The sequence below is a fragment of the Anastrepha ludens genome, chromosome 4 (assembly GCF_028408465.1).
Source record: "Anastrepha ludens isolate Willacy chromosome 4, idAnaLude1.1, whole genome shotgun sequence".
Lineage (NCBI taxonomy): Eukaryota > Metazoa > Arthropoda > Insecta > Diptera > Tephritidae > Anastrepha > Anastrepha ludens.
In genome coordinates, this window is record NC_071500.1 from 122941485 (window position 1) to 122965890 (window position 24406).

At 36.9% G+C, this 24406-nt stretch overlaps 6 protein-coding genes across 7 annotated transcripts in view; 3 read left to right on the plus strand and 3 right to left on the minus strand.

The window, feature by feature from the left end:
• Positions 1 to 574: 574 nt before the first annotated feature.
• On the minus strand, positions 575 to 2100 carry LOC128860947 (vacuolar protein-sorting-associated protein 36). The gene is made up of 3 exons (XM_054098763.1): positions 1961 to 2100; positions 1174 to 1899; positions 575 to 1068 (listed from the first exon to the last, which is right to left on the minus strand). Exons 1-3 carry the CDS (start codon positions 2054 to 2056, stop codon positions 682 to 684), a joined length of 1209 nt encoding a protein of 402 aa, XP_053954738.1. The 5' UTR covers positions 2057 to 2100; the 3' UTR covers positions 575 to 681.
• Positions 2101 to 7420: 5320 nt separating this feature from the next.
• LOC128860949 (metaxin-2) lies at positions 7421 to 9032 on the plus strand. Of its 2 annotated transcripts, none has more exons than XM_054098767.1 (2): positions 7421 to 7526; positions 7614 to 8605. In XM_054098767.1, exon 2 carries the CDS (start codon positions 7653 to 7655, stop codon positions 8412 to 8414), a length of 762 nt encoding a protein of 253 aa, XP_053954742.1. In that variant the 5' UTR covers positions 7421 to 7526; positions 7614 to 7652; the 3' UTR covers positions 8415 to 8605. The 2 variants fall into 2 exon arrangements, with proteins under 2 accessions (XP_053954742.1, XP_053954741.1); XM_054098766.1 differs by adding an exon at positions 8882 to 9032 and having other exon boundaries at positions 7467 to 8404.
• Positions 9033 to 9378: 346 nt separating this feature from the next.
• Positions 9379 to 12535, minus strand: LOC128860948 (26S proteasome non-ATPase regulatory subunit 2). Its single transcript, XM_054098765.1, has 3 exons — positions 11312 to 12535; positions 10383 to 11219; positions 9379 to 10322 (listed from the first exon to the last, which is right to left on the minus strand). Exons 1-3 carry the CDS (start codon positions 12380 to 12382, stop codon positions 9477 to 9479), a joined length of 2754 nt encoding a protein of 917 aa, XP_053954740.1. The 5' UTR covers positions 12383 to 12535; the 3' UTR covers positions 9379 to 9476.
• A 1569-nt stretch (positions 12536 to 14104) lies between these two features.
• On the plus strand, positions 14105 to 15360 carry LOC128860952 (exosome complex component MTR3). The gene is made up of 4 exons (XM_054098769.1): positions 14105 to 14373; positions 14425 to 14542; positions 14596 to 14912; positions 14972 to 15360. The coding sequence occupies exons 1-4, from the start codon at positions 14229 to 14231 to the stop codon at positions 15268 to 15270; spliced, it is 879 nt and encodes a 292-aa protein (XP_053954744.1). The 5' UTR covers positions 14105 to 14228; the 3' UTR covers positions 15271 to 15360.
• Positions 15290 to 17671, minus strand: LOC128860950 (U4/U6 small nuclear ribonucleoprotein Prp3). Its single transcript, XM_054098768.1, has 2 exons — positions 16288 to 17671; positions 15290 to 16137 (listed from the first exon to the last, which is right to left on the minus strand). Exons 1-2 carry the CDS (start codon positions 17507 to 17509, stop codon positions 15386 to 15388), a joined length of 1974 nt encoding a protein of 657 aa, XP_053954743.1. The 5' UTR covers positions 17510 to 17671; the 3' UTR covers positions 15290 to 15385.
• A 2225-nt stretch (positions 17672 to 19896) lies between these two features.
• LOC128860954 (chromodomain-helicase-DNA-binding protein Mi-2 homolog) overlaps positions 19897 to 24406 on the plus strand; it is a 59328-nt gene continuing 54818 nt past the window's right edge. The window contains exon 1 of the mRNA XM_054098771.1: positions 19897 to 20041. Within this exon, the coding sequence (XP_053954746.1) occupies positions 20005 to 20041 (37 nt within the window). The 5' untranslated portion in view covers positions 19897 to 20004. The remainder of the gene's footprint in view (positions 20042 to 24406) is intronic.

Here is a 24406-nt window from a genome sequence, read left to right on the forward strand (position 1 = left end):
TCGCGTTGTAGGAGGGTTACCTGTATACTTAATAATAAAAAAATTGAATGAAAATTGAAGTGCATTTAAATATATAACCGAGTTAATAATAATAAAAAATACGATATTTAACATTGTCAGACTAATACTTTAAATATCGCGAAATAATCTAAACATAAAATATTAAATACTCAAAAGACTTCGAAAATTTGGTAACGAATATATAAACTCAATATATGTATAACATAGTATTCTTGTATAGTGCGCTTGCAGAAAAATACTGAAAAGAACGGCAAAAATGTATATCTATTTAGTACCTTTCTTTGCGAAAGCCAGTTAAAAATGATATGTAATGCAAATAAATACAAATAGTGATGAATAAAAATATATTAAAAAATATCTAACATTATTATTTGCAAATATTTGTCACTAAAAAAATATATACAACAATTAATTATATTACATGCATACATTACAAATGTGCAATGATTTAAAATATGAATGTTATTATTATGATACAAGAGAACTAACGTAATGTAAAATATAGCCAAACAAAAGTATGTATTTATGTAAGTAATAATAAAAAAATATTTATTAAATGGAAAAATTATGAAAGCTGTTATTTTTATATATATATGTTATATTTTATTTACTTTTACTTTTTGCACCTTTACTATCATTCCATTTACATATTTTGAATGTTTAGCTATCTATATCACGATATAGCAACAAATTTGGATAAAAGCGTAATCCTTCTACCGATTCATCACGACACACTTTTCCCAAGCGTTCTGCGGCTAGTAGACGTTCTTTTGCTAATAACAATGAAATACCCAGCTGTTTGGCAAGCTCTTCAACAGCCAACGATGTGGCTGTTTTAACTTTTTCTAGAGTATCTGCTGCTACTAGTTCATCATCTTGCGATTCCAGTTGTAATACCATCGCTCCGCTGGGAAATTTTCGTAGCTTTATAGGGCCATTTAATTGCTGACAAGCGTGTAGCAAATCCTCCGGAGAGAGTAATTCAAGTCCTCGTGCACGATTTACCCGACAATACACATCCGCAAGTGACATCATGCCTCCTTGCTCCTGAAGAGAAATACGATTATAATATTATATACATATTATATATGAAAAGAAAATGCACAAGCTTTATAAAAAACTTCTTTAAGGCTTCTCCGTAGTCGAGCTTACCTCAATGGGATCCAAAAGCAGCTCACATATCTGTTGGGCCAAACTGCGAAAGTAGTCCGAGTTGCTGGAAAAATTCTCTCGCGTCACTGGATCATCGATACCCAAGCTCAGCAAATAAGATTTGAAGCGTACCGTTTCATCGTCAGAAATTTCGCCTTTTTGTTCGCGTATCTTTGTGCTTATCACTTTCGATATGGCCACCATATCTTTAGCCATTGCCATTAGAATGCTAAGATCTTGAAACGCCAGTGCTATATTTTCATCCGTCTCCTTCGCCTTAGCTTCAATGGAACGCTCAATTCCACCAATGCCCGTTCGCATTTTCAAACGCAATTGAGCAGGACTACCTACTCCGCCAGCAGTTTGAGAACTATTAGCCTGTGAAAGTGGTCTCGGAATGACTATCACTTCCCAAATACGTGCCTCTATTGTTTGACGTAGTGCGCTACTGAATTCTGATGCCAATCCATTTTTTCCTGACAGTTTAATGTGACCATGCGGACTATAGTCAATCGGACCCGGAGCCTTATCCGGTGGTGGCTCTCGCAAATGTAGTATATACCGTGTCTTGCGCCCGAAGAAATATGAACTTGCCGTTTCTTCACTGAGCGATATCACATGGCGTAGGGAGAGGCAGAGTGTTATGGCAGCACGAGCAATTTCACCAGGACGGCCCCAAAATAAGCGATGAGTGGTGAGTACAACCTCACCTTCTTCATATTCTGTCTAAGAATTATACAAAACTAAATATTAAAAGTGTATTTATTGTGACATTGAAAATACGTACTTTTTGATCTCCATCGTAAATTTTGATATTTTGATCCCGACTTACAAATGTTTCATCATCATGCAAGCGCGCTTCGACATATTCAAAACGATTCATCTTAGCATCGCGGACAATAAGATTCCTTTATAAACAAAGAAAAGAATAACGTCATTTTGTGATTGTCAAACAGCTGATAGAATTTTATTAAGCCTGTATAGACGATGCAAATCAACGCAGATTTAATGGCCTCTGGTGACGGTCAAGCATTGTTTGACAAGAACTTTATATGTGTGCGTGTCGGGTGCTTGACGCTAATATCTAAAATTTTTGATTTTTACCGACAACAAGTATGTGTGACACGACGCCACCCGACTGCACTAACACATATAAAGCTCAGTCAAGCATGCTGTATCGTTACCAGAGGTCATAAGATAGATTTTACCTGACGTATATCACGCACTGCACAGTCTACAATAAGCCCGGCAGAATGCACTGTGTTTGACTTAAATACGCATTGATTGGCAGTGTTTTTATAAAAAGTGTAACAAGCGTCAACTCTTTATTTTTGTCGGACGCCAAGCTCGAGTTAATGAGCGTAAGAACGTGCACGCTATAGGGAATCTACGATGCAAAAACAAAATTCTTCTCGACCTACCAAAGTCACCTTGAGTGAATTTGCTTTGGCCCAAGTTGGTATGAGGTCAAGGATGATAGATACCAGGTTTGTGAAAAAAAAAATTTTTTGAAGAGATCTTTGGTTTCTACGTCATTCGCTTTGTGTTCCACAAAATTTAGTTTAAGCTTAGTGAAACACAAAACGAATGACGTCGGCATATCTGACAAATTCGCTCAGAGCCGAATAACGGTCTGCTAGGTATTACATCTCTAAAAATCGTTTCACCATGATATGAAGTTATATGAAGAAAGCCAAGACGTATCTATAGAAGGTGGTGTGATTAGTGCCCTTCATTTCCTCTTCTTCCATTCGCCTTTAATTTAGAAATACCAACAAAACGGACTGACGGAAAGTTGTTGTTGTGTTAGGAATGCGTGACAAACTAATTTTATCTATTTGTAATTCATTGCATTTTTTTATCATCTTTCCCTTGACAGTTATAATTTAAAACAATTTGTTGTTGCCTGAATGTCATCACCTTGAATAGATTCGCTTTGTATAGCGTTTTTCAATAGGTGCGCTTTAACTTTTTTCCGATAGGGAGGGCGAACGACGCAATATTTTTTATTTTTCGCTTGTCATTTGTAAACTTCATTAGTATACATTTCATCATGGAACGCTACACACTTGAGCAACGATTGCAAATCGTGCAAATTTTTTTTGAAAATAATCGTGCAAATTTTTTATGAAAATTTTTATAAATTTTCCAAAAAATCATCTTCAGTGATGAAGCTCACTTTTGGCTCAATGGCTTTGTCAACAAGCAAAATATGCGTTACTGGGCAGAAAGCAATCCACACGTGATTCATGAGGACCCGTTGCATCCCGAAAAAATCACTGTTTGGTGCGGTTTACATGCCGGCGGCGTAATTGGCCCATATTTTTTCGTTGACGAGAACGATCGCCACGTTACTGTGAATGGAAATCGATACCGCGACATGATAAACGATTATTTTTGGCCGCAATTGAATGGTATGGACTTAGACGACACGTGGTTTCAACAGGACGGGGCCACAAGCCACACAGCACACGCTACAATTGATTTGTTGAAGAGTAATAGAAGTGTAAAAGTAACGAAAAAAAGCAAACCCGTATATGTTCGTTACTATAACGATGAGTACTCGTTACTATCGTATCGTTACGTTACTCGTTACTTTTGATACCTTATCCAAAACGCAACGAAACGAATATGTTGTATCGTATGGTACGCGTACAGTATGACGTTTGGCCGTCACAAGAAAGTGTAGAACTGCAAATGAAGTATTGGCTGAATCTCCCAAATTAGAGTGAAAAAGCAATAAATAGGTGTCAAAAAGTATTTTATGACAATAATATTTAAACAACAAAAATCTTTCGTTCCTGATCTAAAATCTTTTCCATTCTCTTTGGCTGAATAGAGTTGCGCTTCTCGCTTAATATTTGGCCCGATTTCGAAAAAGTCCTTTCAGATGGTACAGAAGAAGCCATAATTGATAAATATTTATCAGCCAAGCTCGAGAGCTCCGGGTATAGAATTGCCCGTGCTTGCCACCATTTCAAAGGACACTCATTTCGAGATATAATCCTTTCCTCTAAATACTGTCTGATAGTAATAATACTGCTGCTAACTACAGAGTTTGAAGCTGACACTGACGTCGTCACAGCGTCAAAATCTTTCCAAATTGAATCGTTATCAGCGTCAGTGTTGATAGTTTTGCAGCTCAGTTTTCAATGCATCTTTCGCAAACTCATAACTTGATAAATCAAACCTAAATGCCAGCTTCTTAAAACGTGGGTCTAATAGTGCTGATTTAGATAACACAGAGTGCCTGTAACAATTCTGTAACTTTTATATTCTGTTAGTATTTTATTTGCCAGTTTCTTTCCTGTATCTGTTATTATATTCGTAGTTAAACTGACCAAAACTCTGGCCATACTTTCCGTCGAAGCCATGACCATTGAAACAGTCCCCTTTTTTCTGAAGACATTTCTTCAGTGAGTTCTTTGAATGGCTTCAGAATTTTTATTATTTCTGGCAGTGTCTGCCATTCGCCTTCTGAAAGATTTTCTACTGGATTGTGTAAGATTGCAAGAGACGCTTCTAAAGGGTACTGTTCCATCTGGTCACTGCGTCCATTTTAAGCTTTAATGGTTTTTGATTAGGTCTCAGTTGCTCCTGCATGGCAATTAGTTTTCTGGTAGCTATTGGACTCTTATGGAAATGTTCCACTATAGCTTTTATTTTTTTATGGTAATCGATACATATTTAGCATTCTCCAATTCTACTTTTAATTTTTTTTGGACTTCGGAGTAGTGAGAATCCAACAAAGTATTGCTTAATATATATATTGAAGGTATTTTATAAATTGGTTCTAAGTAAATAATAAGATCTTTAAAACCCGCGTCTTCAACTACAAAAAAAGGCTGAATGTCTTTAACTATCATTTTAAAAATTAAATCAAATTTTTTCTCTTACTACACCTATTGGACGTTTAATAAAGGCATTTAAATTAGTCTGCTTCGAATTGGTTTCATTTGTTTAAATCACAAGATTAGTTTCAGGATTAGACTCTGGGCTTGTTGAAGTTGGTGGTATAGGACCTTCCAGGGCTAGCGCATTTGGTCTGTGTTTCTTTATGAGATGCTTTTTCAAATTTGTAGTCGAGCCACCTTTTACGGAATGCAACGAATTGCAAAGATCACATTTTACCTTATCGTCTTTAGCGTCCGTGAAAAATCCCCATAGTTTACTCCTTTTCTTATCCATTGTACCAGTAAAATTATGCTCTAAAATAATAACAATAATAAGTGTAAACAATTTAAAAACAATATTTTCTTATTCCTTATTCCAATTTCAAACTTTGTCTACGTACACAAAACTTGAAGCACCAAAAGCACTGAAAAACTTTTACGGACGATTAACTTCCAAATTTTAATATAGGTACTATAATAACAAACAAACATCAGTCTTTGTAACGAATGTTTTTAAATTCACCGAATGAGCGCGCGCTATACGCGCATGCGCAAACATACGTACATCAGCAAACGTTTTTATACACGTATAAACTTATTACCTACGTGAACTGAACTCATACTACAAAAAATGCGAGTAACGAAATATATTCGTGTGTAACGTTTCGTTACTCGGTACTAGAGAGCGCACCCGTTACTCAGTACCGAATACATACAGTTTGCTTCAGCTCTAAAGAGTAAGTTCAATGAGCGCATTATTTCCAGAAATGGACCGGTCGAATGGCCGGCGCGCTCGTGTGAATTGACGCCTCTAGACTATTTTCTTTGGGGTTATGTGAAGTCATTGGTCTACAGTAACGACATTGGTCTACGGCGACGATTTGTGAGCTCAGAGCCAATATTGAACGCGAAATTGCTGGAATTTCGGCCGATTTATACAAACGAGTGGTCGAAAATTGGGTTCAACGATTGGACTTCGTAAAACGTGCACGCGGTGGTCATGCAAAAGAAATCGAATTTCATACTTAAATGTATATGTTCAAACTCGATAATAAAAAAAAAATTAGTTAAAAAAAAGAGGTTGTCTGTAAAGTCGGTTTACTGGCGATAGTTTAACGTGACAACGTCATAAGAAAATATTGATGGAATGGTTGCAATTTTCAAAACAAAATTTTAATTTTATTTGTTTGATAGATATTTTGTATGGATATAGAGGAGGAGGTAAATGGAATTGCAATGGAATAGGTCAAGGTACATTTACACAAACGTGAAAATGACGAAACATTTATCAAATTCATGAAAGATATCTTCAATTTCGATTGTGCATCAGACGTTAATAAGTCACCAACACTAAGAGGCACCATCATCGATTTGCCTTTTTCAAGACACTTTACACTCGAAACACTCCCTTTCATTTCCTACTTTTTCTATCATCGTCCTATTCTCAACAAAGAAATGGTTCATTACCATGCACACAGCAAGAAGGCATATGCAAATACAAGTATGTGAATTTATATACAAATGCGCATATACATACATATACATACATATATATGCTCACTCAAGTAGGACAGAGCCAGATGTCGAACGTTGCCGAACGCGGGGGCCGATTGTGCTCTTTGTCGTTCGTTCGGCGCTCTCGCTTGCAGTTCAAGCACATTAGCTTACATTTGCTTGCGTACGGAATATATTCGTATATTTGATATGTCCATATGATTTGTATGCATCTTTACATATAGATTTGTTCTTTTTGAAAATTGCGCGTAATTGTATATGTATATGCATGTTTATATACATATATTAGTATACAACATATCTTATAAGGTATATGGTAAATATTACCATACATTTTTTCCTTCATATATAATAAAAAAATTAATAATAATAACATTAAAACAACAGGTATTATTAACAAAATTGGTTTTATTTTAAATTCTTCAGTAAATCAAATTAATAATAATCAATAAGAAGGCATATGCAAATACAAATACGTGAATTTATATATGTACATATGCGCATATACATACATATATACGCTCACTTAAGTAGGAGAGAGCAAGATGTCGAACGTTGCCGTTCGTTTACTTTGTTTGCTTTGTCGTTCGTTCCGCGCTTTCGCTTGCAGTTCATTCAAGGTAACGGCAATAAGCAAGGTAACGACAAATGAGCAAGGTAACGGCAATGAGCAAGGTAACGACAAATGAGCAAGGTACCGACACATTTTTTCGTGCGTGCAGCCTGTTAAATCGAATTATAAGACGTTATCACGTCAAAAAGTCAAACCGTTTGTGTTTTATTCAAAAAAAAGTTGAAGCGCTCTTACTGAAAAACGCTTTATATACCCGTACATAATTACAAAACATTGGAATTTGCACGATCCACAACACTGTTTATCAGCTGTTTTCTGACTGGTTGCGTCTTTGGAAGAAAATCGTGCCCTTGTGGGAATCTTACAGTTGTGTAAGCAATTTATAAAATCACAAATTAGTAATTTTTTAAAGCTTTTTATCATATGTAATATTTGAAATAAAATAATCCAATATGCAGTCCTCACAGTACCTTAGTCAGCTTAACGTTGCCGAAAAGATGAGCGACGAGCCATGGCCTGAAGATGCATTACTTTACCAGCCTTACGAAGCTGAACAAATACTTTTGCCAGAACATGCAAGTTGCCTGGCAGTTAAGGCATATCTAAAGATGTGCCAACTGCCATTTGAAGTACGATCTAGTGCAAATGCCGAATATATGTCGCCAGCTGGACGAATGACCAAATTGCCCTTTTTGCGCGCCGGTCAATTTATAGTAGCCGAATTTGAACCAATTGCCAATTTCGTAGAGCATAAAGGTTCCGCTATCGGTCAGTGGTTGGACGATGACAACAAATCTGATATGCGTACTTATGTGTCGTTGGCTGAAAATATATTCACAATGGCCGAGCTATATATCAGCTTTATGAATAAAAATGTATACGAAAAGGTGACAGCGCCACGCAACGGCTGCGTATTTCCATGGCCACTCAACTTGATACAAAATTACTCCAAACGGCGCAGTGCATTACGTTTGCTGAAAGTGTATCAGTGGAATGACATGACAATTGAGGATGTTATCGAAAAGGTGGAAAAATGTTGTGAAACATTAACGCTGAAACTAGACGAGTCGCCGGATTTTCCATTCTTTTATTCGGATCAACCATGCGAACTGGACGCCATTACCTTTGGGCATCTTTTTGCAATATTAACAACAGATTTACCAAATATGGCATTAGCGCAAACAGTGCGCAAATTTAAACGCTTAGTAGAATTTTGCCAATTCATTGACGAGAAATACTTTCAAATGAGGTCTCTATAAAGAGTTTTCGTTTTGCCTGTTTCACATTTGTAATTATGCAATTTTTTAAGAAATAAATTGTTTCCTATCTATGTCATGCTTATATTGTGAGAGTACCTAGTTAAAGTGTTATATTTAAATTATTTCGGCTTAGTATTTTTGTTCAAAAATAAAAATTGATGTCGAAAAAAGGTATCGTTAAATTAACTGAATATGAGTTCACTTTTTTGTTATAGATTCGAATTGGTTTCTGCTAAAAAACATACACATGCATATTTGTTAATCCTGTATGCAATTTTTTTGTTTGCTTGTGTGTAAACACTTTTGTACATATTTATGGGTAGTGCACATTTTCACTTAATTTCTTTGGAGTGGCTTCTGTTTTGTTTATGACTCTATGCGTCTAAAATCTAATTACCGTTACTTCTTTTTAGGTATACACTCTATGCGTCTAAAATCTAATTACCTTTACTTCTTTTAAATTTCAGTAAATAAATATGAATTGAAGATTTCGAAGTTTTGAGCGACTCCACACATAAATTTTGATTGATTAATTTTTTATATTGTAATGAAGAAAATACACTTAAATACATACATATATGAATAAAATATCAAATAAAGCTGGTCAATAGAAACAAAGCAAACAAATACGGTTTTGGGTTCTGATGTTGGCCTGCCCAAAAACAAGTAAGTGATTCAACAATTGACAAACATAATCTTAAAATTACCTTTATAAGCATAACAATTTTTACAAAACTTAGTTAATTTTATAATTACAAAAACTTTTCTTGAATGTAAAATATTTATTGAAAAGCCTTCAACTCCCATTTGAACTACTCATACCTGCAGCTCAAAAAAATTTGAATCGAATTCACCATAATTAAAAAAAAAAAAAACAGTTTGAAGTGTATTTAGTCACTTCTAAGGCTTACCTTTTAAATATATAATATTACACGGATTTTTTTTCAGCCAGAGTATATTAAATGAGACATATTTGTAGAGGTTTTTTAGTATTTTATTTTAATTATAAGAAATGTATTACTATCGAAAATAGTGTAAGCTCGTCTGATTGCGTTATAACTATTACTTGACAAAATTTGGATTTTTCTTCAATATTACAAAACCTTCCATAACAGGAGTGAGTGAGATATACTCGTCCGTGGCTAGTTCTGCGCGTTCACCCATCGCAAGCAATACAGGTGTTGTATGGGTTTGGAAACCGGTGATAGTTTTCGGTTTACCAGCTTGACCAACCACATCAATAGCTATACCGACACGCACAGGTACTTGCAGTTGATTTAGTTCCTCATCGAAAGTGATTAGCATGCGTGCCTGCATTGCAGGCACCAATGTGTACAGCAAGTAATGTGAACGTCCCAATATTAGAGTCTTAACATCCAACAAAGAAACAAGGGTCGCCATTAGACCAGCCACAGCCATGGGATTCATCAGCTGCCGATCGCTATGGTAGGGACTGAGTGTCAATGTGCCTTTTCCCAAATGTGTTAAACTTTGTGCAATACGGACCATGAACAAATTGCTCGGATCCTTTGAGTGATATTGTGCCAACTGACGCAACATGGATGCAAGACGGGCGTTATTGGTACCTGCTCCTATAAGACCCATAGCAAAAATAGCATTATGTGCTACTTCGGAGTCGCTATCATGTGAAAATTTGCTTAAAGTATCTAAAATATTTAGTTTAGGATTAGAAGCCGAAATTAAGCCCAAAGCGAGTGGCACAGCACGACGAATGCAAGGCTCGCAATATCGGAGCAAATTTCCGAAGGAGCGGAAAGCCATTTCAGCTCCAATGTCCTCACCCATAGAAATTAAAGCAATACCCAACACAGCGATCGCTTGAGTTGCAGAAAGGTCTTTCTCCTTTTCTTTTTCCTTTTCTTTTTCTTTCTCTTTGTCAGCCTTATCCTGTGTTAGAAATATGGTGTGTTAAATACATTTTCAAAAATTCATTATTATTTGATTTACCTTTTCTTTATTTTTATCCTTCTTTCCTTTCTCGTCAGCGCCATCGCCGTTTGACGATTCATAGTGATCAGAGCAAATATGTAGCAAATGTTGTATTTTCAATACGTTTCCTGTTCCAGCGTATGCGCAAATGTCTACCATAGTTGTAGCCATCGAACGGTATGGTTCATCCAGTACTTCTAAAGTCACCATAACAGCTTCTGTGGATTTCTGCCGTCCTAAGTACAATAGACCTAAGCCCAACCATAAGAAACGGGTATATGTGTCCTTCAGATCGGACTTGGAGAGACTCATTATGGTTTGCAACAAAATTTCGGTAATTTCAGCATTGCAGGAACCAACAGATATTAAGCCCAACGATAAGGCGGTTATACCCATGATCTCTACATTCGCAGCGTTTTTCCCATTAGTCGCAAACACGTTTTTAAGTGTATCTATGACAATTGCACGATTAGAGCCAGCATAAGCAATGCCTAGGCCAAGAATAGCACCGATACGCATCGATGTATTCTGATTATCAATATAATCGGAGAGCAGTGCATGTGCAGGATCAACCTCATTGCGTATACCACAATTTACAATACCACAGGCGAGTAAGGCACCTGACTTGATGTAATCGTCGGTAGAGTACAGATATTTATCAATCATGGTTAAGCCACCATCCACGTCCCATAACAGAATGAGACCCAGGGAAGCAGTTGCAGATAGCATGCCGTGCTCTTTATTTTTGTACAACCACTTATTGCCGTCTTCAGAAAGTAATTTGTCAACTCCAAAGCCTGCGTTTACAAAACCATTCACAAAGCTGGCAGCTAAATTTTGTTTCGCTGAATCAACCTTAAGATGAAATATAATAAATATTAGTGCTATTAAAGTAGTTTTCAGTATTTTCAAAAATAATTAAAAAACTGCCTTTAGATATATCATACCTGTATCGATGCAAAGCGAGTCCGCGCATTATCTAAGTGAGACTTGTATATGTCCTCCGGTGTTTTTGCCTCCATGATATCAAGTTCACGTGCCAAATTTAAAAAGTGTTTATTTAAATTTGCATTAGACATGATCTCCATTAGGTCATCATAATCTGGCACAGATTCATCCAGCTCTAGACATACTTGCTGGCGAGCTAACATGAAAGCAAGCTGTTTCTGTACGGCGGCATCTTTAGGTTCTTTAAATATTTCTGTTATTTTTTCCATATTATTCAGCATCAAAGCTAAACGCAAAGCTTGCGTATGCTGATTAAACTTGCGTGCTAATTGCAGAGCCGTCTCCAAAATTATAGTATTCTCCGGGTCGGGAACATACGGGTAGCAAGATTGTAAATATAAACATACGCGTGGATAAGCCGATTCGTCTACGTATTCTTGCAACAGATGCAAATGATCAATCTCAATCAACAAATCACAAGCGTCTGCTTCAGCGTTGTGTTCCATATTGTAGGGAATAATCTGTTTGACCAATTCGATCAACTGAGCTTTGAATTCATCAGACGTATCTAAGTAATGCGAGGCGATTTCACCTGACAAATGGCGTACATATTCGTGGCCCCAATCACCAATTTTCTGAGAACGATCGCAAAGAAAACGGTACGCCAAACAATCTTTGCCACTGCCCATTGTCATGGAGAGCACTGAAATAATGTCAGCACACAATTGCCGTGTTTGTTGGTCCGGCATCTGCTTGTATAATGTCTTCATAGTGTCATAATGAGGTCGCATAAACTTCAAAGGCTTTGGTACAGAAGTCATCGATGTAGTGGAGGCTCTAATCAACTTAGCCAACATTTCCAGTGCTGGTAAATAGAGGGACTTATCGGGCTCTTGAAGACGATTAACCAACATCTCTAGTTCGTCTTGCAACTGTTGATCTTCATCAGAAAGCTCCTGGTCCTTACCTTCTTCTTTTGCATCTTTATTTGCCTCCTTTTCCGCTGAATCTTTCACATTATCTTTCTTCACTTCAGCTGGAGACTTTTCATCTTTCTTAGTAACAACCATTTTTATACGATATTCAATACCCTCAATTAATTACACGAAAATACTTTCTGTTTGCAATTATTTTACTGAATCGGCGAAGACTAAAATTTAATTTTCTGCAATGCTTAGCAAGAATTACAGTGCGTTTTTCTTATGTCAAATCAGCGATTCTATGTTGCCAGCATCAACGTAGTTATACATGACAACTATGCTCAGCGATGAAATAAATTCATCACTATTTCTTAAATTGTACGATTGAATATCCCTTATTATTCTTATATAACAAGATAAATACGACTTTCTATTAACAAAAAAAACTGTTAAATTAAAACATATTCCTTCTTTCAGACTTATTCATCTCAACGAATTTAACAACATCATTTTATTAGTGTCAATAAACTGCATCTTAAAATTACTCATAGCCTTACATGGCGCTTACACGGGAGAGTTGTGCAAAGTTTTTGTAAATGCATTCACAATTCTCTCACCGTTTTCGTCAATATCTATAATTTTTTGAAAGCAGTAAATTAGTAGTTTCATTGTAATTCGCTAAAGAAAACAAAACCTAATCACAAAAGAGTATCCGGAAAAATTTATTTTAGTTTGGAGATTTCAGTAAATGTTATTAAAATATTATTGTAATCTACGCGCCTCTCAAATGTAAACCCAAAAAAATCGAAGTCAGAGGAAGTAATTCGTACGAAACGACACTACCAGCGGTTGCTTAAAAGTGAATTGCCTCCTTTTTGACAGCTAACACATATTTTCAATTGTCTTCAGAACATTCATTGTCCTGTGTAAACCCAAGGTTTGGTAAGATCTGTTGTTCTTGTTTTTGTCATTCCCCATACACATACGAGTAATGCTGCTGTAGTGACATTCATGGGCCGGGTATAAATTGGTGTCGTTCCGTGGCTGCCGTGGTAAGGACTCTATTGCATCTAGGTACGCTAGAAACCAAACTTCGGAGCAGTATGAAAAATGTAGTTTTATTAAAAAATTTTATATTTTATGGTCGAGTTCTGAATTTGGTGAAGTTTGCTGACTATTAATACAGCCAAATATTTCATTTTGCATACATTCTGAATTTGCTCAAAAATTATTGATAATATTATTATTAATTACCATGCATTTAGTTTTCTTCTCATTTAATTTTAATTTATTCTTCTTTTAGCTTAAAATCATTTCTTTTCAAGTCTGCCGACATTACTTTATTGCACTCCTCAGCTGAATCTGCATTATCAACAAACAAAGCTATATTTACATTTTGAGCCGCGTTCCATGTATCTATGATTAATGTTTATCGCAAAAAGTAGTAGTCCTAATATTGACCCCTGAGGAACACCAAGGTTTACATGTTGCGACGGCGAAAAATAACTGGTGATTCTTATTCTTTAAGTTCTTTCGCAAAGATAGCTTCTAAACCATTTAACAACAGCAACACCCACTGATTTTCGAATATAAGATTATGTGTTTCGAAATATTTCTCTAGTTGATCATGCACAGTCCTTTCTAATATTTTTTTGTAAAAGTTAGTCGGTCTGTAACATTCATCTTTTTTGAATTTTTGCCTTTGTATTTATGTAGGTAATTATCGAATGCTTCCAGTTGTTTGGGAATAGCCCTGTTTGCAATAAAATATTTATTATTGTTCGCAAACTGTTACCAATCACGATGAGTTTGGAAAAAAAATTTGTATAGTTTTTGGAAAAGTGTTGTGTAGAATGCCCAAAGAAAATAAAACGATATGGTAACGTATACTTGAACACGTTAGTAGAATTGTCATATCTGGTTAAATTTTGTTTATATTTATTATAAAATTAAATTATAATTTTTTAATACTAAATAATACAAGAAATAATTCAAAATGCCACCACCATCTGCCAGTCGAAAGTTTATGTATCCTGAACAGTCGGTACCGTATTCCTTATATATAAATCGAGAAAATCCTGATGAGGTGTTCGCCAAACTTGATAAACCGGCAAAGTTACAACTAGAGGAAAGACCAACATGTAAGCTTGGTATTCGATCATAAGACAATTTTCTTTATAAATATCTTGCAGTCTTAAAAGTTGGTGCTCTAGCAACGGTAAAGGGTTCCGCCTACATGGAATATGGCAAAACGAAGGTAATGGCATCCATTGAACCACCACGTGAATTGAGCAAGCAGACTAGAAAAATGTGAGTGGATTTTAAAATAGGTCGTAATTTTTAAATTATTTTTTATTTTATAGTGGTACGCTTGGAATAGTTACTTGTACACTGAAATATGCGCCATTTGCCGTAATGGATCCAACATGTATATCGAGAAAAGAGACGTCTATGGCCTTGGCGCTCAAAAAAGCTCTGGAACCTGTCATTTGCCGACATGAATTTCCTTACTTTCAACTGGAAATTAAAGTAATCATATTGGATGATGATGGTTGTGCGTTAAGTACAGCAATTAATTGCTGTGGTGCAGCTTTGGTAGATGCTGGTATTGCCACCTATGATCTAATAACAGCCTCAACGGTATGCAAATACAAGGATGTAGAATTCGTAAATCCAAATGGTAACTGACATATTTGTATTTCAAAGATTTAAGAAGTTAAAAGTTTCCAATCGATTTAGCTGTAATTGAACGTTTAGTTTCCACCATAAGCGACACCGATAGCGATGAACATGGTATAGTTGTTACTGCTAGTCTGGCTGCAGTTGATCAAATCACGGAATGCTTCCAAAAGGGATACCTCAAGCCAGAAACAGTTAAACAGCTAACGGAACATACATTGACTATTAATGAACGTATTTTGGATACAGTGCGTTACGTATTATTTAAGAAAGTCAAACAACAGTTGGAAAGGGAGAAAGTCGTAAACGATGTTATTGAATCTGAAAATGTTGAAGAGAATAAAACTTTTTCTGAGTAAAGATATTAAACACATAGACTTTCTACGTTATCGAAAATATTTAATTGTTTAACTAAAATATTTCATTGAAATTTACATAGCGAAATTTTGTTCTAAACAATAAATCTGAAACATTTTAGGAATCTGTAGATGCCTCCAAAACAGCACCAGAATATGCCAAATCCCAATAATGTTCAACTTGATGCTTCTGGAAGAATTCGCGCGCCATTTTTTCCATAGGAAAGACCTTGAATTTTAATTCTCCAAAGTGCCGCCGTTGACTAGTACCTTCCCAAACTAATACACAAGAATTGGGTATTTCTTGACCGTCGGGTCCTTTTACCATATCTTCCTCCCACTTAATGCGGTGTTGCATTAGTCTACGGTACTTTTTCTGCTGCTTCGGTCCACCTTCTACTACAACAACGCAGCAATCGCGAAAGAGCACTACCGTGCCAGTCATATGCAACTGTTTGGCATTCGTTTCCACCTTGAATTTTTTGCTGGCATTGTCTTGTAAATCACGAATACGATAAACACTAACATGGACTCCACATGAAGTATCTTCTTTGATTTTGCGAATTTTCTTTTCACTCTTTTGTTCAGCCGTTAATTTTCGTGCGTTGTTGGCATCTTCATGTGCCTTTTGTCGTTTGGCCATCTGTTCACGTACATGAGCCTCAATTTTAGTCGGGTCTTGTACAGCCTCGGTACCTAGGACTCTCATCAAATTCGAAATACGAAGCTTTGGTTCAGGCGGGGCTACAAGACCCAAACGAATTTTTTCCTGCTCCTCTTTCCATGCTTCTCGACGATTTTGACGACGAAGCTTTTTGCGCTCCTTCTTAGTAAGAAAAACTGGTAAATAAACTGGCTTTAATGGTTCATCTATACAAAATACACAAAAAAGATAAATATGTATATTATATAAATATATAATATATTAAAAGAAAAAACACATTAATTTACATAGTGAGATTTAAGATTCGATTTTTCACTTATCGGATTAAATGAATTAAAGTCAATTTACAAACATACTTGGTGGTTTCATTTGTGTTGGGTGCTCAATAAGGTTGGTAATTGCTGCTTGCCGAATGCTAATCTTTCCCCCTTCATCTAAAGTATTTAAGTCTTGCGTGAGTATCACCGAATCCCACCATTCCATTGCTGGCACATCGTCTGGGGTATCTTGCTTAGGTGCGATAAGCGCCAATTTTGTTGCAGAACTGATACCAGTTTTCCGAGCAATTTGCGAAATTTCATTTTGTAATCTTTCCAACTGTGTCTTCATACGCATCCGCTCCGCCAGTTGCTGAAATTTTCCTGGTTCATGGAAGCGCAATGAACGCTTGGTCCGTATAGTAGGTTTCAGCGCAATACGATCATCGAAGAACTTCACGGATTCCTCTTGCTGTGCATGGCGATCTGTTTGCACTTGACTCTTATTAAATACCTCTCGTTTCTTTGCACGAATATTAGCCTTTAAAGTTGGTGTAAGAGTCGGTATGTTAACGGTTCGGCCACTTTTATCAATTGTACGTCCGTCTTCGTCTAAAATTAAAGGTTTCGGTCTATCTTGCACTAGTGGTGGTTGAATTAGATTAGACAATTTTGCACGAATTTGTGCCTGCAGTTCTGCTATTTTCTTGGCTTTTTCGGCATCTTCTGGTACAGTTTTCTTTGCTAGAGCTTGTGTAGCAAGAGCAACTGGCATACCTATCTGCGGAACAGCCGCGAGAATAGGATCTTTAGCTTTTAGATTACTAAGGGCACGCTTTCTTTCCTCAATCTCTCGTTGAGCATTAACCATCATTAATTTGATTTGCGTTGAATTTAGACCAATCGTAGATACTCCTGCCGAAGCGGCGGTGACAGCATTTATATTCGCTGCAGCCACTGATGCTGCAACCAAAGGTGTTATCACGGGAGCTCCAGAAGCATTACTACTCTTATCTTTCATATCAAAACGAGTCTTTTTCGGCATTTCTGTGTTCGTTTCATCGCTACCACTACGTTTTTTACCCTTTCGCCGATATTCATCTAATTTGTCTTGCAATTTGTCTGCTAACCTCGAGCTCTGTTTTGAGTCCAAAATCTTTTCCAACTTTTCCGCAATACGTCGACGGTCGTATCCATTGTGTAAACAGTGTTCAATTGTACTAATAACGCGGTCCTCCTCGCCACCAACAACAACGCCCTTCGCCAATGTTGCGATGTCTGTATGCAATTCATCGATCTCCTTGCGCGTATAATAGGACATAATTCGCAATTAATTTGGTCTGAAAAATGTTTAAATATTATTTACCAAAGTCGCATATATGTTTATCCGGATTAACACTGATTTTATGCAACGAAATTGTTGCAGACGTCCAAAATCGTATCCAAAACGTTCGTCTGCTCGATAATTTCCGTGACGTTAGCACGTTGCCACATTATATTTTAATAGTTCTGAGAATTTGAAACAATAACATGCCGACATTCCTTGTGAAAAGATCATGCAAGTACATAGGAAAGAGGTATAAAAGTTTTGTTTATAGATCAATAGTTGAGTCTTGACTCTACAGTTTCCTGTAGTTTAGATCTATAGTTGAGTCGCATTTTATATACTGTCCAACGATTTTTTCATGGATAGCGACACACAAGTTGAGAAACTCCAAAAAATGCAAAACAGAGCTATGCGATTCATTTTGAATAAGCGTTATGATACACTCAAACAAGAAATGATCAGAAATTTTAATTGGCTGAGCGTGAAACAGCAAGAATTTTATCACGCTATGAAGTTCGTTTTTAATACAAAGCAGGGCAAGTTATCGTATTATCTGAGCGATAATCTTAGATACATAAACGAAACCCATTCATATTTACTAAGTAATAGATTTAGACTACCACTGTTTAGAACAGAAGTTGATAAGAAAAATATATTCTAAAAGGATTAAAATGTTTTAACTAGCTACCAACTCAAATAAAAAATCTGGTAACATAAGCACTTTCAAAGGCTGCTACTTTATCACTGTAAAACGTTGCCGGTTAGATAGAAACTAGACCCTTCCTTTCCAAGCAGTTGGAAAATGCATTACATTAACTATAAAACAAAAACTTAATAACTGTAAACTATAATTTGTTTATATCTATAAAGGAATATTATTATTGTACTATTTAGCATATAAGCATATAACGGGTGATCAATCATGAGGTGCTTTTTTCAATAGTTAAAAAAAAACAAAAATGTAAATTATGTTCAAAACCTTTATTTATCATTTGAAAGGACATTCTTTGACATTTACTTTTTGAATATGACTTCATTCAAATGTTGGCCGCAACTACGCTTAAGGTGGTCCATTCTGAAGGTCCAATTTTCAATCACTCGTTCGAGCATTTCGACTGGTATGTCGTGAATAACACGCGTAATGTTGGCTTCCAGAGCTTCAATCGTAGCTGGTTTATCAGCATAGACCTTGGACTTCACGAATCCCCAAAGAAAAAAGTCCAAAGGTGTGATATCACAAGATCTTGGTGGCCAACTCACAGGTCCTAAACGTGAAATCAACTGCTCTCCGAAATGACTTCTCAATAAAGACATTGTTTCACGAGCTGTATGGCAAGTGGCTCCGTCTTGTTGAAACCAAATGTCGTAGAGATCATTAGATTCAATTTCAGGTAGCAAAAAGTCCGATATCATGGTACGGTAGCGAGCACCATTCACAGTTACGTTGCGGTCATCATCATTTTTGAAAAAATATGGACCGATGATTCCACCAGCCCATAAACCACACCAGACCGTTGTTTTCTCTGGGTGTAAAGGTAGCTCTTGAACCTGTTCTGGTTGCTCTTCATCCCAAATACGGCAATTTTGCTTATTGACGTAACCATTGAGCCAGAAATGCGCCTCATCGCTGAACAAAATTTTGCTCGAAAACAGCGGATCTTCTTCAATCTTTTCAAGAGCCCAATCAGCAAAACGGTGACGTGCAGGAAGGTCATTTGGCTTTAGTTCTTGTACGAGCTGTATTTTGTATGCTTTTAAATGAAGATCCTTCCGTAAAATTGACCAAGTTGTTCCATACGACAGTCCAAGTTGCTGAGAACGGTGCCGAATCGATTCATCGCGGTTTTCACGTACACTCTCTGCTACTGCCGCTATATTCTCAATGCTTCTTGCTGGACGTGGTCTATTCGGTCGAGAATTATCCACCAATGAATATTCGGATTCAAATTTGTTGATGGTATGTCGAATAGTGTTTAAGGCAGGCCGATTATGTTGACCATAATGCGGTCTAAGCGCACGAAAAACATTTGTCACAGAACGCTGATTTTCATAATACAGTTGAACAATTTGTAGACGTTGTTGCGGTGTGAGTCTTTCCATGATGAAATGCCAAACGCTGTTCAACAAATCCACGATGACAGTTTGCCACAACTCGCGCGCGATCTGTAAAAAAAACGCAAATGAAAAAAACTCCTCTTAATTGATCACCCGTTAATTGTATAAATTAGGGTTTTAGACAGTAAAAACTAAATAAATAAATACATTGCTTCTGCTGATCCAAGAGCTTCAAATTGATACATGTTATATGTTGTATACATAGTAACCCTGCAAAATGCAACCCTCCCAGTTGTTAAAAAGCTGGCAGCATTGATTGTTAAAGCGGCTTCGCGAGTGAATTGTGACGTGCGTTAGTTTGCTGTGGCGAATTTTTGTCAATTAAACTAGTTTTTTGTGAATTAATCGCTTGAAATTTGTGAATAATCGGAGAAATGGCATCTGAGGATGAGAATGACGATACTTTTCAAGGTGAGTGGAAGTTTTTAATGTGTAAATTTGTGGAGAGAAAGTAGTGAAAAAAGTTTTGTGGTCATTCTCGTCGACGTCGACGTCTACGCGGACGAGGGAGTAACGAAAACGATAGCGCTGAAATCGGCAATAACCCAATAGCAATCGTCGCTTTCTTGTGCCCCGCGTTTTCTTTAATTATGCATGTGTTCTCTTATCTTGTGTCAAAATATTGCCGCCAAATTTTCGGAGCTGACATTCAAAGGAAGCATTTTTATTCTCACATTTTTAAGAATATATTTTTAAAGGAATTGTGAAATTTGCATTTTCCTTTTTCGTCGCCTTTGGATCGTTTCCTTGCGTTCTTGCTTATGCTTTCGCCATTTTCATAAGTTTTATATTCTATCTCTTTCTGACAGCAGTATATTTAATATTGTTTAACCAAGTTTGGATTGCATAGTAAATTTAGTGTGCTCGCTTTATAGAAAAATGCATTTGAAACGCATCGGATTGGGAATGTATGGGAACCAAAACAGAATTTCAAACGTTGTAGAGAACCCAATAGAAATTTTACAAATTACACTCAAACGTGCTCTATTTTTGTAAGAATCTATTTGGAAAAATTAACTTTTGAAAGTCGAAATATTTGCAATATAATAAAATAGCATACCTTCTTCCTCTTCTTAATTGGCGCAATAACCGCTTTTTCGATTTTGGCCGAGTTTAACAAAGCGCGCCAGTCGTTTCTTTCTCGTTAGCCAATTGGACATACCAAGTGAAGCCAAGTCCTTCTCCACCTGATCTTTCCAACGCCGAGGAGGACTTCCTCTTCCTCTACTACCATCAGCTGTTACCGCATCGAATACTTTCAGAGCCGGAGCGTTTGTATCCATTCGGACGACATGACCCAGCCAACGTACCCGCTGGATCTTTATTCCCTGCGTTATGTCTATGTCGTCGTAAAGCTCGTACCAACGTGCAAAGGTCCAAAAATCTTTCTCTCAAACACTCCAAGCGTCGGTTCATCGGATGTTGTCATCGTCCACGCTTCTGCGCCATACGTTAGGACGGGCATGATGAGAGTCTTGTATAGTGTTAGTTTTGTTCGTCGAGAAAGGACTTTACTACTCAATTGCTTACTTAATCCAAAGTAGCATTTGTTGACAAGAGAGATTCTACGTTGGATTTCAAGGCTGACATTGTTAACGGTGTTAATGCTGTTTCCTAAGTATACGAAGTCCTTTACAACCTCGAAATCATAACTGTCAACAGTGACGTGGGTGTCGATACGCGAGTGCGCCGACTGTTTGTTTGATGACAGGAGGTACTTCGTTTTGTCCTCGTTCAACACCAGACCCATTAATTTTGCCTCTTTATCCAGCTTGGAGAAGGCAGAACTAACAGCGCGGTTGTTAAGGCCGATGACGTCGATATCATTGGCGTACGCCAACAATTGTACGCTCTTATAAAAAATTGTGCCTGAGCGGTTAAGTTCTGCGGCTCGTACTATCCCCTCATACATCAGGTTAAAGAAGTCACACGACAGCGAGTCACCCTGTGGTGGGATACGGTACACTAGACAGAGATAGTTTACTGGGGCGGCAGCCCTTGGTCGGGAAAAACCCGAGTCATTCCGGTAACGTAGAACCGACTGCCATGGGAATGTATGTCACCCTGTCTGAAACCTCGGTTGGTGTCCAACGGCTCAGAGAGGTCCTTCCCAATTCTGACGGAGCTGCTGGTGTTGAGCAACGTCATCATGCATAGCGGTATTAGTCTTGCGGGGATACCAAATTCAGAGATCGCGGCATACAGGAAACTCCTTTTCGTACTGTCGAATGCAGCTTTAAAGTCGACGAAAAGATGGTGTTTGTCGATTCTCCCTTCATGTATTTTCCAAGATTTGGCGTATTGTGAATATTTGGTCGGTGGTAGACTTTCCAGGTCTAAAGCCACACTGATAAAGCCCAATCAGTTGGTTAACGGTGGGCTTCAGCCTTTCACTCGCTCGCTAGAATCTTATAGGCGATATTTAAAAGACTAATCCCGCGGTAATTGGCACAGATTGCAGGATCGCACTTCTTATGGATTGGGCAGAGCACACTTAAATTCCAATCGACAGGCATGCTTTCATTCGACCATATTTTGCATAGAAGCTTATGCATGCACCTTACCAGCTCCTCACCGCCATGTTTGCATAGCTCAGCCGGCAGTCCGTCGGCGCCCGCGGCTTTGTTGTTCTATAGGCGCCCTATCGCTATTCTCACCTCGTCATGGTCGGGTAACGGAACGACAATTTCGCCGTCAACGATTGGGGTATCGGGATCTTGACATTCTCTGTGACATGCGCAGCTGTCACTATTTAATAGGTTCGAGAAGTGTTCCCTCCATAATTTAAGAATGCCCTGGATGTCAGAACACAAGACCGCCGTCTTTGATCTTACAGGAAAACGACCCGGTCTTGAAACCTTCTGTAAGCCGCCGAACTTTCTGGTAGAATTTTCGGGCGTTGTTCCTATTGGCCAGCATCTCAAGCTCCTCGCACTTACGTATTTAGGCCTCTCGTTTATTCTGTCGGATAATACAACACCATACAATATAATATTCAATTTATATAAGAAAAAAAAAATATATATATATTTCTATATGTAAATAAGAAAAAGTGCTTATTTCAGATTAGGGTAATTATTTCCTTTACAGGCCAGGCATCAAAATTGTTCAAAAGTATTCGGTATGGGTACCATCGACTCCTTTCGGACCCTATAAAATATTCTATACGGAGCGTACCACTAATTACTTATTCACTAACGCATCAAATTGCTATATAAGACCTATATTGATAAATTTTGGCTGCAGGGCTGTAAACTAGATAATTACCGAGATTAGCTTCAAGATTGCATGAAACTATATATATATATATATATCATGAAACTATATATATATATATATATATCATGAAACTATATATATATATATATATATAGAATGTTTTTTAAGAGCTTGCGAACTTAAAATGATAATACAAAACAGAAATTTTGGTGGAATGAATGTTTTTTTTTTTATTATAATTTGATAGATAGCTTCATGGCATTTATTTTTTGAATATGACATCCGGCATATGTCCGCCGCAGCTACGAGTTACATGGACCATTTGATCAACCCATTTTTTGTCTCTTTTTTTTCCAGTAAATCTAAAAGTGTCCCAGTCTCTTTCAATACTTCGTTCAATGAACTTCGCGTACACATTTTTTTTGTTTTTATATTTTCATCAATTTGGAAGAGTTGTTCTGGCGTTAAACGATTTATGATGACTTGCCGAACCTTACTGAACAGAAATGTCAACATAAATTGCCATTCCCAGCGGTCAAACCATAGTTATCGATATCAGTAGCTCCCCTACACCTAGAAAGCACCCGATACATATATATTTTTATTTATTTTAACATTTATGTTGGTATTCCGTTATTATCAATAGATAAGTGCGTGAATCCTTTTGATTTGAAGTATTTTTTTTAAATTATCACTAACAATTAACAGAAATTTTTAGCGTTAAAAATGTGTTTTTTTTTTATTTTTTACATATGTTTAAAAAAATGCCCTATTATACATGCCTATTTCACTTAAATACAAAAACCGAAAAATCTCTTCATTGATTGAACATTTGATTTAAAGATTTTTTACTAAATAATGGTTTATATTTCATATATTGTACATATTTCATTAAAATAATATTACCACAAATGATTTGGCCACAAAATAAATGTACGGGACGAACTGCCAAAGGAATGATAGTAAGAAAAAGACTAAAACGAAACAAGAAAAACACTAGTCAACCAAAAGGGAAACATTTTTGTAAAACTAAAGGGTCCGCCATATAACTTTACGGAATTAAGAATGCTATAAAAAAGAAACTACTCAATATTTTTCCAAACTGTTTTTTTATTTTGAAGTACAATCCTTCCGGTTAATGATGGAACACAACTTCATTCATATGGCTGCCTCGGCTAGCCATGCACCATCCCATACGATCGGTCCAATTTTTCAACACATTTTCGATTGTATGCGGCTGTATTTCAGCTGTGACATCGCGTAGGTTGGTCTTCAGTGCATCAATTGTTGCTGGTTTGTTGACATAACACTGGTCTTTGACGGCACCCCAAAGATAATAATCCAACGGCGTCAAATCGCAGTTTCTCTTACTTTTTTCGCAAAGTAACACACATACGCTTCATTCGGTGCTTTTCTTCTTCCCATTGCCGTACGTAATTTTCGTACACATTCTGCAACATTACCATGATTTTCAAAGTAATGTCGCAATATTTCCCAGCGTTCTTTGAGCGTATACACAACCATTTTCGTTCAGCGGAAGAATAAAACTAATTTTCT

Excerpts from the sequence above, each read along its gene's own strand:
- LOC128860947 (XM_054098763.1), bottom strand. The coding sequence starts at position 2,056 with ATGAATCGTTTTGAATATGTCGAAGCGCGCTTGCATGATGATGAAACA. Across the intron at positions 1,900-1,960 it reads TTTACGATGGAGATCAAAAA|ACAGAATATGAAGAAGGTGA; the intron begins GTACGTATTTTC and ends TATAATTCTTAG. Across the intron at positions 1,069-1,173 it reads TGCTTTTGGATCCCATTGAG|GAGCAAGGAGGCATGATGTC; the intron begins GTAAGCTCGACT and ends ATTTCTCTTCAG.
- LOC128860949 (XM_054098766.1), top strand. The coding sequence starts at position 7,608 with ATGCAGTCCTCACAGTACCTTAGTCAGCTTAACGTTGCCGAAAAGATG.
- LOC128860948 (XM_054098765.1), bottom strand. The coding sequence starts at position 12,382 with ATGGTTGTTACTAAGAAAGATGAAAAGTCTCCAGCTGAAGTGAAGAAA. Across the intron at positions 11,220-11,311 it reads CTCGCTTTGCATCGATACAG|GTTGATTCAGCGAAACAAAA; the intron begins GTATGATATATC and ends TTTCATCTTAAG. Across the intron at positions 10,323-10,382 it reads AGGATAAAAATAAAGAAAAG|GATAAGGCTGACAAAGAGAA; the intron begins GTAAATCAAATA and ends TTTCTAACACAG.
- LOC128860952 (XM_054098769.1), top strand. The coding sequence starts at position 14,229 with ATGCCACCACCATCTGCCAGTCGAAAGTTTATGTATCCTGAACAGTCG. Across the intron at positions 14,543-14,595 it reads AGCAAGCAGACTAGAAAAAT|TGGTACGCTTGGAATAGTTA; the intron begins GTGAGTGGATTT and ends TTTATTTTATAG. Across the intron at positions 14,913-14,971 it reads AGAATTCGTAAATCCAAATG|CTGTAATTGAACGTTTAGTT; the intron begins GTAACTGACATA and ends CAATCGATTTAG.
- LOC128860950 (XM_054098768.1), bottom strand. The coding sequence starts at position 17,509 with ATGTCCTATTATACGCGCAAGGAGATCGATGAATTGCATACAGACATC. Across the intron at positions 16,138-16,287 it reads AACACAAATGAAACCACCAA|ATGAACCATTAAAGCCAGTT; the intron begins GTATGTTTGTAA and ends TATTTTGTATAG.